Raw genomic sequence first — 13,380 nt, 5'->3', positions numbered from 1 at the left:
AAATTATGTTTATGAAGAATTTTAATTAGGAAAAATGATCATGAGATATTCAATGAATAACACTGTATTACATCTATGTTATGGTATCAGTTATATAAATAATTACGTATTATCTAAAATCAGAAGGAAATACATCAGAGTATTGATGTATTATCTTTAGGTGGTGGGCTTGCCATGTTTGCTTTCTTTTTTATATGTTTTAGTATTTTCTACATTTTCTATGATGACTATTTAAGATTTTTTGCCATGAGTATTGTAGAAACTTCCTGTTAATTTTCTCTTTGTGAAAGTAATATATTCATTGTAGAGTACATGAAAAATACCTGAATATTTTGTTAGGGATAATACTAGGCATTATGTTAATAACACTGGGTGCTTCAAAAATTTCTAAATGAGAGACACTGAGTCTAAAAAATGACAATGTAATTTTAATCAGAATTCTATTGTATGTGATAGGATTTAAACCAGAATTATTCTTTTTAATTTTTGGATGAGAACATTTGGATGTTACTTTTGCTAGAAAAGAGGTCATATGTCAAAGTAACGTGTGGTGTGTGGTGGGCCAGCTGTGCTCTTTCTGGGGGCCTTTTCTCTGCTGCCCAGTGTCTCCAGATCAGAAGAGAGGCTAAGAGGAGGATGGGATAACCGCGTTGGTACACAGGAAATTAAGGGCTTTTGTCACCCTTGCCAAGGCCAACCTTTGTGGGTGAGAAAGGTGATATGCATATTAAGGTCACTGACTGGTATGTAAGAAGATGGCAGGAGACTTGTTCATTTGTGGTAAATTTGGCAAGCAAGATCGTTCATTTGCTGGGGCAATGCCGGGGAAATTATGTTTGGTTTTGGTTTTCCAATAACTTGCTGGTCAGACAGCAATAACACTAATTTCACCAAGGGTTTCCTTTTTTGACAAACATAGTACTTATGAAGATGACATCGCATTGAAGAATTTTCCATGGTGCTAATGATGTACTCATTTATTCATATAATATCATCTAACTGTTTTGTGGTCAGTGATGTTTATTTGTGAGATTGGGCCAGGAGTGACACTGGTGGCTTTTGATTATAATTTCTAACTCCCTGACCCACAGTCCACTATTCTCATTGTCCTTATTCTCATTGTCACAGTTCTCTAACACCTGCACAAGCTTGCCACGGGTAAATATAAACCAGGACAACAGATATTTATAAAGGCCTAAGGCCATAGATTCATGCTCCCCTCCAAAATCAGCTGAGAGGGTGTTAAGAGTTGGTTGATAGACATATATAGAATTAATAAAGGAGATTGCCATGTGATGGTATTTATCACAGCAACAATGAGCTGTGAAACTGTAAAGGACAGCTGTCCAGGAACTTGGTAGATCAATGTGCTAGGGTTAAATGGACTCTCTGTGTTTTTTTCACTTCTTTTTCATAAATAAATAGTTGAGGAAAGGTTTGGCAAAAGGAAGAACCCATCCTCCTTGTCCTCACTCTCTTAGGGGACTGTCTGTTGTTAACAAGTCACTTGAATGTTTACTTTGCCTTCTGGTGTTTTCCAGTGGCTGTGGCACTTCTTAGCCTTGAACCAAGTGAGAATTCAAATGAACCGGATCAGTATTCACATAACTGGCCCCCTCTACCAACTGAGTGATCCCTTCCCACTTTTAAAAAGAAGTCATCACAAAAAAAATCTAAAAGGCAGACCATGAGCTGGCATTCCGTGATCTAGATGAACTTCAGTTTACGACTTTTAGATTTTGGAGTACCTGGCATAAAGGAGATGAACAGATCCTGGGAAGTACGATCTGATTTATTAACAGCTATGTTTATGGTGCTTTGCTTTGTATTACCAAAGCTTAGAGTTAACTTTCTTCGAGATAAAGGAATCTGCACATAAAATCCTGCCTTCTAGAGGTCGTTAATGTAGCCCTGCTGTTGCATTTTATTGTGCTTCATGGCCACAGATGCTCCGTCCAGCCCTGGCCGAGGAGGAGTGTGGGAGAGAATTTGCAGCCACAGTAACCACTCTAGCCTAGCATGGTGTCTGGCGTGTTGTAGGCACCTAATGGTATTTTTGTTGATCTTTTATCATATGGATGAGTAAATGAATGAAGGAATAAAATTCTGTAGTATCTTGAATACACTGAATTCAGATGAGATGGACGGTCTCATTAAATACCAGTCTTTAAGGTACATCCAGGAGTTGCATTATATGAAGGTTCCTTTTAAGAAACATTTATTAAGTGCCTACTTTTTGTTAGGCATTCGAATTTCACAAAGTTGAATATGATGCCACACCTGCTCTCAATGAGGAACTCACTATGTAACCAGCTCAATTACAGAACAGAGTAATGAGGATAGCGATCATCCTGTTTCCAAGGTGCAGAGGAGAAAACAAAGCAGAGCTGGAGGAGGGCATGTGTGGTGTTGTTGATTGCTGCCCTTTTATAGCATAAGCCTGGAAGGCACCATCCTTACCTGCTCCCTTCCCATTCCATCCTGAGCCCACCCTTTAGTTTCTTCTCCTCCACTGAACCCACTCTTGTCAGTATCACCAGTGATCTCAATTCTGCCATTTGTTGATGTCTCCTCTTACTCCACTTCTCAGCACTGTTTGAGACAGTTGATCATGCCTTTCTTCTAGAAATGTTTTTCATTTCTCTCCCTGGACACTGCCTTCCCCTGGAGTCCTGTTTCATCAACTGCTGCTCCTTCCTCTCCATTGCTAGTCCTTCTGTTCTATTCAGTCTCTAAAGGCTGGGCTACCCCTGGCTTGGGCTTGGTCTCTCCCCAGCTCTAGCTCCATTTTGCCTTAGAGAGAGCTCACCCACTGCTTAGGTAGATTTTAGGTCTAAAATCTACATTTCCAGCTCTGGCTTGACCTCACACCTACAGACTTGACAGCAGCACTTGGATGCCTGACACCTCAAACTCACCTTGGCACAAAGAGAACCGTTGTCCATTCCCCACCTCTTTAGTCTGTCTTCCTGTGCTGGTTTGAAACTGTTATGGACCCCAGAAGAGCCATGATCTCTTAATCCAATCTGTTGGGTGGAGACTTTTGATTGTTTCCATGGAGATGTGACTTACCCAATTGCAGATGAGACCTTTGATTAAATTATTTCCATGGAGGTGTGACCCCGCCCATTCTGGGTTGTCCTTACTTAGATCCCTGGAATCCTTTAAGGGAGCTCACATAGAGAAGGAGCTCAGAGAAGCTGAGAAAGACATTTTGGAGAGAAACTAAGAACCACCACAAACACAGATGTTTGCAGACACTGGGAGATGCAAACAGAAAGACATTGGGAGATGCTAAGCTAAAAGATGAAGCCCTGAGTTTGCCCTGGAGAAGCTAAGAGAGGATTCCCAGATGCTTAGAGAGAAATGCCCCAGGAGAACCAAGCAGAGGACTGAGAGAAGCTAAGAGAGACAGCAGCCCAGAGACATTTTGGAGAAAGCCATTTTGAAAACAGGAGCAAAGGACCAGCAGATGCCAGCCATGTGCCTTCCCAGCTGACAGTGGTGTTCTGGACGCCATTGGCCTTTCTTCAGTGAAGGTATCCTCTTGTTGATGCCTTAGTTTGGACACTTTTATGGCCTTAGAACTGTAAATTTGTAACCTGATAAAGCCCCTTTATAAAAGCCAATCCATTTCTGGTATTTTGCATAACAGCAGCATTAGCAAACCAGAACCCCCCCCCCCCCCAGTCTTCCCCATTTCAGCATATAGAGCTATCCATCATTCTCTTAGACCTAAAACAGGAGTTATCCTTGACACATCTCTCCATCTCATGCTCCATTCCCAAGCCGTCGGCAAGGCCTGTTGACTCTACCTTCAGAATATATTTGGAATCCAATCACTTTTCACCACCTCCACAGTGAACTCAGCTGGTCTGACTCATCACCCGATCTCTCTCCTGAGTGATTATAAAGCCTCCTAATTGTTCTCTCTGCTTTCACTCCTGCCCCACTTCAGTCTGTTCTCTACCAGCCAGTGATTTTTTTTTTAATAGCATATATCAGATGACATCATTCCTCTTCTCTAAGTCTTCTAAAGGGCTTGCCATCACATACATACATACATTCCAAAAATTAGAAAAAAGTTAATACCTTACCATTGCCTTCGGAGCTGGATAGGATCTGCTCCCCCTTCCTCTCAGACTTCCTCCCGCATTTCCTGGCTCAAGCCTCTCTCACCTGAGCTCTGCCCCAGTGCTGGCTGCACATGTGGTCTTCTCCCTGTGTGGAGCAGTCTTCCATGAGCCTGAGAGCCCTGTCAAAAAAGGGAAGCCAGGGGGGACTCGGGCAAGATGGCGGCATAGAGAGGAGTGGAAGCTAAGTAGTCCCCCTGGAACAACTACAAAAAACCAGAAACAACTAGTAAATAATCCAGAATAACTGCGGGGGGGCAAATGAAACCATCCATTCATCATACACCAACCTGAATTGGGAGGAATGCCCGAGAACACAGCATAAAATCTGTAAGTAAAACCTGCGGAACCAGGTTGGGAGACCCCCTCCCCCATAGCCCGTGCTGTGGAGCCACGTGGTGCCACAGAGAAGCTCTCTCCCAGCAAGCGAATACAGCTCAGCTGAGCTCCAACTGGGGTTTTAAGTAGCGAGTATGAACTGCTCACTACAGGTACGCAGCCCCAAAAAACAGACAGAGGCTTTGGGTGACGACTGACCTGGGAGAGCTGGAGGGTCGCCTTGGACTGGGTCTGAAGGGGACTATCTGTTTCTTTTTTGGCTCAGTGGAGAAAGCCCCAGTCATTTTCAGTTTCCAGGGCTGTGACTCTGGGAAGGGTGGAGACACCACAAGCAGAGAGCGAGACCATTGAAATGCTAATGACCTCCACCTGGGGGCTCTGTCTTCTCTAGGAGGAAAGGGGTGGGGCCCTTGCCATTCAGAACCAGACCCCAGAGCCTGTGGGAACAAGGCCATACCTCCTCACACCAGTCAAGAATTATAGGCTAACAGGCATCACCTGCTGGGCAGAAAAGCACAGTGACCTGAGGCATCAAAGGGTGGAGCAATTTTCTAAGACACACCCTCAGGGAAACCAGATACTGAACATTTCTTCCCTCTGGGACCTGAGCCTGTTCTGGTCTGGGAAAACCTGATTTGGATAACCAAGGAAACCATGCCTAGACAACAGAAAATTACAACCTACACTACGAAAAAGTTATGGCCCAGTGAAAGGAACAAACGTACACTTCAACTGAGATACAGGAATTTAAACAACTAATGCTAAATCAATTCAAAAAGTTTAGAGAAGATATTGCAAAAGAGATAGAGGCTGTAAAGGAAGCACTGGACATGTATATGGCAGAAATCAAAAGTTCAAAAAACCTAGTAGAATCTATGGAAATGAAAGGCACAACACAAGAGACAAAAGACACAATGGAAACATACAACAGCAGATCTCAAGAGGCAGAAGGAAACACTCAGGAACTGGAGAACAAAACACCTGAAAGCCTACACGCAAAGGAGCAGATGGAGAAAAGAATAAAAAAATATGAGCAACGTCTCCGGGAACTCAAGGATGAAACAAAGTACAATGATGTACATATCAGTGGTGTCCCAGAAGGAGAAGAGAAGGGAAAGGGGGCAGAAGCAATAATAGAGAAATAATTAATGAAAATTTCCCATCTCTTATGAAAGACATAAAATTACAGATCCAAGAAGCGCAGCGTACTCCAAACAGAAGAGATATGAAGAGGCCTACGCCAAGACACTTAATAATCGGATTATCAAATGTCAAAGACAGAGAATCCTGAAAGCAGCAAGAGAAAAGCAATCCATTACATACAAAGGAAGCTTAATAAGACTATGTGCGGATCTCTCAGCAGAAACCATGGAGGCAAGAAGGAAGTGGTGTGATATATTTAAGATACTGAAAGAGAAAAACCACCAACCAAGAATCCTGTATCCAGCAAAGCTGTCCTTCAAATATGAGGGAGAGCTCAAAATATTTTCTGACAAACAGACAATGAGAGACTTTGTGAACAAGACACCTGCCCTACAGGAAATACTAAAGGGAGCACTACAGGGTGATAGAAGACAGGAGTGTGTGGTTTGGAACACAATTTTGGGAGATGGTAGCACAACAATGTAAGTACACTGAACAAAGGTAACTATGAATATGGTTGAGAGAGAAAGATGGGGAGCATGTGAGACACCACAAGAAAGGAGGAAAGATGGAGACTGGGACTGTGTAACTTGGTGAAATCTAGAGTATTCAACAATTGTGATAAAATGTACAAATATGTTCTTTTACGAGGGAGAACAAGCAAATGTCAACCTTGCAAGGTGTTAAAAATGGGGAGGCATTGGGGGAGGGATGCAATCAGTATAAACTAGAGACTGTAACTAATAGAATCATTGTATCATGCTTCTTTTAATGTAACAGGTGATATACCAAGGTGAATACAGATAAGGGGGGGATAGGGGAGGCATGTTAGACACTTGACATTGGTGGTGTTGTCTGATTCTTTATTCTACTTTGATTTAAGGTTATTTTTCCTTTTGCTGCTTCCTAGCTGTCATTTTTTTTGTTTCCTCTTTCTTTTGCCTCTCTACCTTCTTTGACTCTCCCTCCTGCCTTGTGGAAGAAATGTAGATGCTCTTGCTTAGTATGAGCAGAATGTTCAATTAGGATGAACTTAAATGTTTGGAAATGAACAGGGGTGTTGGTAGCAAGATGTGAGAATAACTAACAGCGCCGAATGGTGTGTGAATGAGTGGAAAGGGGAAGCTCAGAGTCATATATGTCACCAGAAGGAAAGTTGGAGGTCAAAAGATGGAAATGTATAAAACTGAATCCTATGGTGGGCAATGTCCATGATCAACTGTACAAATACTAGAAATCACTTCATGAACCAGAACAAATGTATGACAGTACAATTAGAAGTTAATAATAGAGGGGCATATAGGGAAGAACTATATACCTATTACAAACTATATACTACAGTTAGTAGTATTTCAACATTTTTCCATAAACAGTAACAAACGTACTATATCAATACTAGGAGTCAACAATTGAGGGGGGTTGGTTAGGGATAGGGGATGTTTAGAGTTTCCTTTTCTTTTTTTCTTTTTTCATCTTTCACTTTATTTCTTGTCTGGAGTAATGAAAAGTTTCTAAAAATTGAACAAAAATTAAGTGTGATGAATGCACAGCTGTATGAGGGTACCCAGAGGCAAGTGATTGTACACTTTGGATCTTTGGATAATTGTATGGTATCTGAACAATCTCAATAAAAATGAAAAAAAAAAAAAAAGGGAAGCCAGTAGTGCCCATCTCATAGGGCTGTCGTGAAGAACAAACTAGTTGGTAGATTAAAAGCACTTAAATGGTGAGTGGCACCAGTAAGTACTATATGAGTGTCAGCTATTATTTTGTTGCTTTTGTTGTTATTTTAGGGAACATAGAGGAAGAATACATTGTGTTGAGCTTTAGATGCTTGTGACATGTACAAATAGAAACGCACTCTAGGCAGTTGGATGTGTTCATTGGGAATGGCTAGTTCTGTGTAATAGAGGTACCCTAGAAACATGGAAGAATGAGTGAACCTCCTACCCGGAATTTAGCTTGCAGAAATCAGTTTGAATTGGAAAGATATGAACCCTTAAGTGCCTTGTATTTGACTTAACTCTCCGTTGAGCTTTCAAAAGAGGTGGTAAGACACCATGCTGAAAACTGGCTGGTCAGTTCAAGATTCCAAGAGTTTGGGTGGTTTAGTTGGTTACTTGTTTTTGTTTTGTTTTATTTTTTTTTTAGTGAGTCAAGGCCTGGGTTTGGGTCTGGAAGTCTGTCCTGCCTGCCTCTGTAACCTGGAGCTATGCATCCGGATCCTGGATCCTTACAGACACTGCTGTGTATTACTTGTATGATTCTGTGTTCCTCTGTAAGTTCAGGTAAGTGTATAAGAATGGTGGGGTTTTTATTGAAGCTTTATCTCATGCTTATCCTATGCAAAACAAATTTCAACTGCAATACTTGGCTGATAATAGTGTTTCTAAATACATTTCTAAAATTTGTTTGACAGGATACATTATTTTAACACTTTATTAATATACAGTCATTTGCTTAGATGCCTCAGTTGTGCTTCTGGGCGTTTGCAGCCCTTCTCATCATTTCTTGGTAATTCATTCCTTTTATTGCCTTAAAAATAAGTATTTTTCAATTATGCTTTTATTCAAAAGGAGGATGCATTACAAATTTCAGCTATATGAAAATTCTGAATTTGGAAATTATAGCAGGAATGAAATGCTTACATTGTACCACCAAAGAGAAATTTAGAATTAGAAAGACATAGGACTCATTTTAGGTGAGAGGACTTGGTTTAAATCCCAGGTCTGCCTCTTTGTCCCATGACCTTGCCAAAGTTGTTATCTGCCACTTGGGGTTTATTGAAAAGCTTCAGTGTGTTTATTGTTGAAAGTATATTTAAACACCAAGTCTAATACCTGGTGCACATACATTTCTTTTTATTTTATATTTGCATAAACATATATATATGAGATATATACAAATACCGTGATGTTTATTAAATAGTATTTATTATCTTTGTTAAAAATACTGTATAGGTATATTAGATTTGTTAAGGAAAAACATACTGATTTAGTGATTTTATTTCTGTTTCGGTTTTGCTAAACGGCCACCTCAGGTTCAGCCAAAGATGTATTTCCCTTAGTCCTCATTCTGATTAAATGTCCTGTAAAAGTAGATTCAACAATTTATTGCTTTTTTTCCTTTTGAGAATTCTGCCAGATTAACAATATTCCTGCTTTCCCTTTTTCTTTGGGGAATCTATTTTGATACTTTAGTGCAAGAACTTCCCTCCTTCCCCAAATTCCTGAAGGAATAGACACAACAAATGAAACTGTTTCAAACATCAAATAAAAATATTAAGGTAGTTTGTTACCTTATTTAACCTCCTATCCAGAAAAGGATAGACATTGCATTTCATCTGTGGCTTTCTAACTTTCCGTTTTTCTACATGTTGAGCATTAGTTTATATTAAAGGGAAGTAGTAAAGAAGTACCATAGCCTTTATTTATATAATAAGTTGCTCTCGTAAGTCAAATGCTGTGTTTAAAATAGGAGAGGATTTTTTTTTTTTAATTTGAAAGTCATCTTCAATTTTTCAGATCTTTAACTCCCATTTCTTACAAGCGTCTATTTCCCACTAATAGAGTTGGTATTTTGTTTGGTTTACCTCTAATTGTGAAGTCCTGGGCTGATAATGTTTTTTTTTTTTTTTTTTTTATTCCCAAAATGGACTATAACAATGTGGCTAGAACTTTTTCAAGCGCAAGAACTGTAATGTATAGATAAAATAAGACATTGCCTTTAGTTCCATGGGGTTCAGGTGAACTATGTTTAATATATTCTTCTGTCTCTTTTTCCCTCCTTCCCTCCATCCCTCGTTCCCTCCCTCCCTTTCCCTCTCCCACTGCCTGTCCCCCTCCTTACACATGGGGAATGCTACCTTGTAGACTTGCCACCTTATTTTATTTCTGAGCCACTCTCTGCTGTCCAGAAACTTGGAGGACCCATAGTACTACATTGTTCTGCTAAACCAGTGACTGCTCATATCTCATGGTTGTTTAATGGAAAAAGACTGGATAGAAACATGGAAGAGATTAAGATTCATCAGGGGACTTTGACCATTCTCTCTCTTAACCCCTTCCTCTCGGGTTCCTACCAGTGCATCGCCAACAACAGCATCGGTGCAATTGTGAGTGGTCCTGCAACAATATCTCCTGCAGGTGAGTGTAATTTTGTGCCCCCCCCCCCCCGAAATTAATGTTAGTAATTGCATTTTTGAGTAGAGGGAAGAGCATGGGCTTTGCAGTCAGTCACACATAGGAGTTCTCATCCCAGCCCCGACTCTTTCCATATGCACAACTTGAGGAAATGTACTTAAACCTTGTGGTTTCAAGCCTAGTGTCTTCACCTGTAACAAGGGTATGGAAACAAATTTTTTTTTTTTTTAAGTTACAGTTAGGACAGTTTTCTAATGTGAATTCTGAATAATTTCTTTGTAAGTTTTTGAAAGTCCTTAATGTCAACAACAACAAAACTGTCCTTTCTGACACCTAGTTAAAGTTATTTTGGGCAGTTTTTTTATCTTTCTTTCACATCTGATTGTTTATTTGCCTTGATAACTGGATGATTTTAATTTATGTAATTAAAACCGGGCTGAAGAAGCAGGAAAAAAAAACCTGACTATAAAGAAAGGAATGTTGAGCATTGAACTTATGGAAAATCTGGAATGAGTGTTTTTTGCGTGTGTGTGAGTTTGAGCCATCTGCCTCTCAAAGGGTGATGGCTTCCAGTAATGGAAAACTTCTTTGTGAGGGCACCCCTATTTACAGAACAAATCTGGATTCCCCAGGAGTAGTGAGTCTGTCATAACTGAGAAGAGTAAATGTTTTTTTAGAGCTGTGACCCATGGACAGCTCCAAGGCACACACATTGGAGGGCTGGATTCCTAGTGGCAGGCTGCTGAATGCTTTCAGCATTGGAGATAATAAAGAACTGCTCTGTGCAGGCTCCATCTGTAGTAAACTTAAGCTGAGAAGAATTGAGACCCAAGTTGGTATATTCAGATAATTCAAAGAGTATAATACTTTGTTTTTCGATGTCCTAAGTTAATTCCCCTGAACTGTTTTATTTTAGTATGGGTAGGTACAAAAAGAATAAAGATAGTTTTGATGAGGGGCTGGATTGAAAAGGATTTATCTTGACAGAATGGGAAGAAAGATGCTTTCTAGTTCTCCTGGATGTTTTAAGAGCAATTTGTTTTTCTTCTAGTCCCCTGGAAGCAGTGGCTTCTGGAAAAGGGTGCTGGGACTTAGCTCTGTGTCCTCAGCCACGCACCCCTGCCGTGGCTGCCATCTGAGGTCAAAGAGTGGTGCTCCTTTCTGTAGGATCTGCTGCCCCAAAAGGCCATGCTGCTGGCGTTGTATCACATTTTAAAATTTCCTCTAGGAAAGAGGATTCAGTTGTTTTTTTATTATTATTGTTATTTTTTTTTTAGTTCTTGGTGATTTTGGTTCATCAACAAAGCATATTATTACAGCAGAAGAAAAAAGTACTGGTTTCATTGGCTGCAAGGTACCGGATAGCAACCCCAGAGCCGAGGTGCGCTATAAAATCCGGGGAAAATGGCTGAAACACTCCACAGGTGAGAATTTTATGTAAAGCCAATGGCGCATGCAGTACAAATGCTCATTGAGCAACCTGCTCTCTAGCTGTGCATGCTAGGTGCCGTGGATACAAAAATCAGTAAGATATATTGTCTGTTCTCAGGAAGTCCAGTGGTTAAGGGCATCAGGATGGTTACAGACCACGGGGTTTGCTCCCTCAGTTCAGGTTCTTTATGGGTCCTCCAAGAAGACCTGCTCTGAGCACCTAGGCTTTGTTTTCCTTCATAGAATTTATCACAGCTGACTTTGTGGGATATATCTTTTTCTTTACTTGTTTTTTATTTATTCCCTCTCCTCCCCACTGGAATGGAAGCTGCCCAAACGCAGGGCCTTTGTCGGCTTGGTTTGTGGCTGTGTCATTGTGCCAAGGCCAGAGAACAGGCACTCTGTACATATTAGTTGAAAAAATGAGTGAATAAATAAACAGTGGATGAGGACTGAGCGAGCGATCAGTGCTATAGGTAGAAGTTTGCACAGGCTGGTAGGGTGTTCCTTGTACCTTGGGCTAAACGTGTTTCTTGTGTTTTCTTTATTCTCAATGAGTGGTCTGTGGCTAAAATGCTTCTGATGCTTCTGATTTGGGTTACTTCTCAGACTGTTGACTTTCTCCTTTTCTGCCTTTACTCTCCTTTTCCTTCATTTAATGAATTTTCCTTGTTGGCTTGTTGCTTCTGGTCTTATGTCTGCACTTACAGCTATAAACCTTTGTTGGTGTACAATTGTATGGTGACACCTTTCCTAAAGGGAAGAGGCCTAACTGCAGTCCCCTTTCTTCCTCAGATAATTATCTAATCCTACCATCAGGAAATCTTCATATTTTGAATGTATCCTTGGAAGACAGGGGATCATATAAGTGTGCAGCTTTTAACCCTGTCACACAAGAATTAAAAGTTGAACCCACTGGCCGAAAGCTCCTTGTGAGTCGTAAGTATTTGAGACAATAGTGGTAACTAGAAAAGGAAAAATCCTCAAAAGTATTCCTCATAAAAAGTTGGGAAACAAGAGTTCCATTTTCTTTCACATTCTATTTATCATAAGAAAATCATTAAAAAAATAAACACACGAATGCATTTGAGAATAGTACTGCTCATGTTTTTAATATATATCAACATTTTAGAAGAGAATTTTGGCCAAGGTGACAGAGTGAATACATGTGGAGAACTTTGCCCTTTGCCAAATATAAAGAAATTGTAGAGAAAATATAACTTTAGAGCAAATTGGTGACTGACTATGAATTATGCAAAAAATAAAGCTATATCTGTTTCTTTGAACTGGTATTTTTTAATCATGGGAGTTGAGTTGATGCAGTGCCAGTGGCCAAAGCACAATGAGATAGTGGTTTCTGAACTCCTAGAGAATTCCACAGTTCCAAACTGCTAATTCCAAAATTGTCCCAAAGGACCATGAAATCTTTTAATTCCAGTGTTCAACTAACAATAATTTAGCTACTACCTAGATTTTGTTGTATAAACTAAATATAGCATAAGAATAACTGGCACCATTTATGGGGATGCCCACAGCTTTGCTAGGGAAGAGTTTGGAAGCGAACACTTATGAAATTGTTGGTTTCCCCTTCCTTTTCCAGGCCCTTCTTCGGGGGATTTCCACATCCTCCACCCCAGCCTTCCACAGACGTTATCTGTCCCGTCTCGTAGCCCTGTGACCCTGGAGTGTGTGGTGAGTGGGGTCCCAGCTCCTCAGGTGCACTGGTTCAAGGATGGCCAGGACGTGCTGGCTGGCAGGTGGAGAAGGTGGCGTTCTCATCTCACCACAGACAGCATTGGCCCGACGGACTCTGGAAACTATTCCTGTACGGTGGGAAACAAGCCTGGGGACATGAAACATGTGACGTACATGGTTAATGTACTTGGTAAGATGTTATCCTTTTTTTTTCCCAGTCAGGCTATTTTTCTGTTTTAATGGATGTTTGCATGGAAGATCTATTAGTGAACTAGAAGTGAAATATCAGTACTGGTAGCCAGAACAAGCTTCATTTTTCTAAAGGACTGAGGTATTTCTGGGTGGCACAGAACGTTTCACATACAATGTTCCTGGGAGCCTCACCCAAACCTGTTTACATAGTGCAAAGCATGTTCTCCCATGTTTGTAACCTGGGGAAAGGACCTGGAGATCAGTAGAAAAACTATGGAAGATTCTGGGCTACTTCAGTGTGTAGT

General features: G+C 40.6%; 1 protein-coding gene across 2 annotated transcripts in view; it reads left to right on the top strand.

The window, feature by feature from the left end:
- Positions 1–13,380, top strand: part of CDON (cell adhesion associated, oncogene regulated) — a 116,139-nt gene that overhangs the window by 33,903 nt on the left and 68,856 nt on the right. For both annotated transcript variants that reach the window (XM_037841902.1, XM_037841903.1), the window contains exons 2-6: positions 7,767–7,903; positions 9,488–9,760; positions 11,035–11,181; positions 11,984–12,127; positions 12,789–13,073. In XM_037841902.1, the coding sequence (XP_037697830.1) occupies positions 7,828–7,903; positions 9,488–9,760; positions 11,035–11,181; positions 11,984–12,127; positions 12,789–13,073 (925 nt within the window). In that variant the 5' untranslated portion in view covers positions 7,767–7,827. The remainder of the gene's footprint in view (positions 1–7,766; positions 7,904–9,487; positions 9,761–11,034; positions 11,182–11,983; positions 12,128–12,788; positions 13,074–13,380) is intronic.

The sequence above is a fragment of the Choloepus didactylus genome, chromosome 6 (assembly GCF_015220235.1).
Source record: "Choloepus didactylus isolate mChoDid1 chromosome 6, mChoDid1.pri, whole genome shotgun sequence".
Taxonomy (NCBI): Eukaryota; Metazoa; Chordata; class Mammalia; order Pilosa; family Megalonychidae; genus Choloepus; species Choloepus didactylus.
The sequence above is the reverse complement of the archived record's forward strand: the minus strand, read 5'-3'. Positions and strand labels throughout refer to the sequence as shown.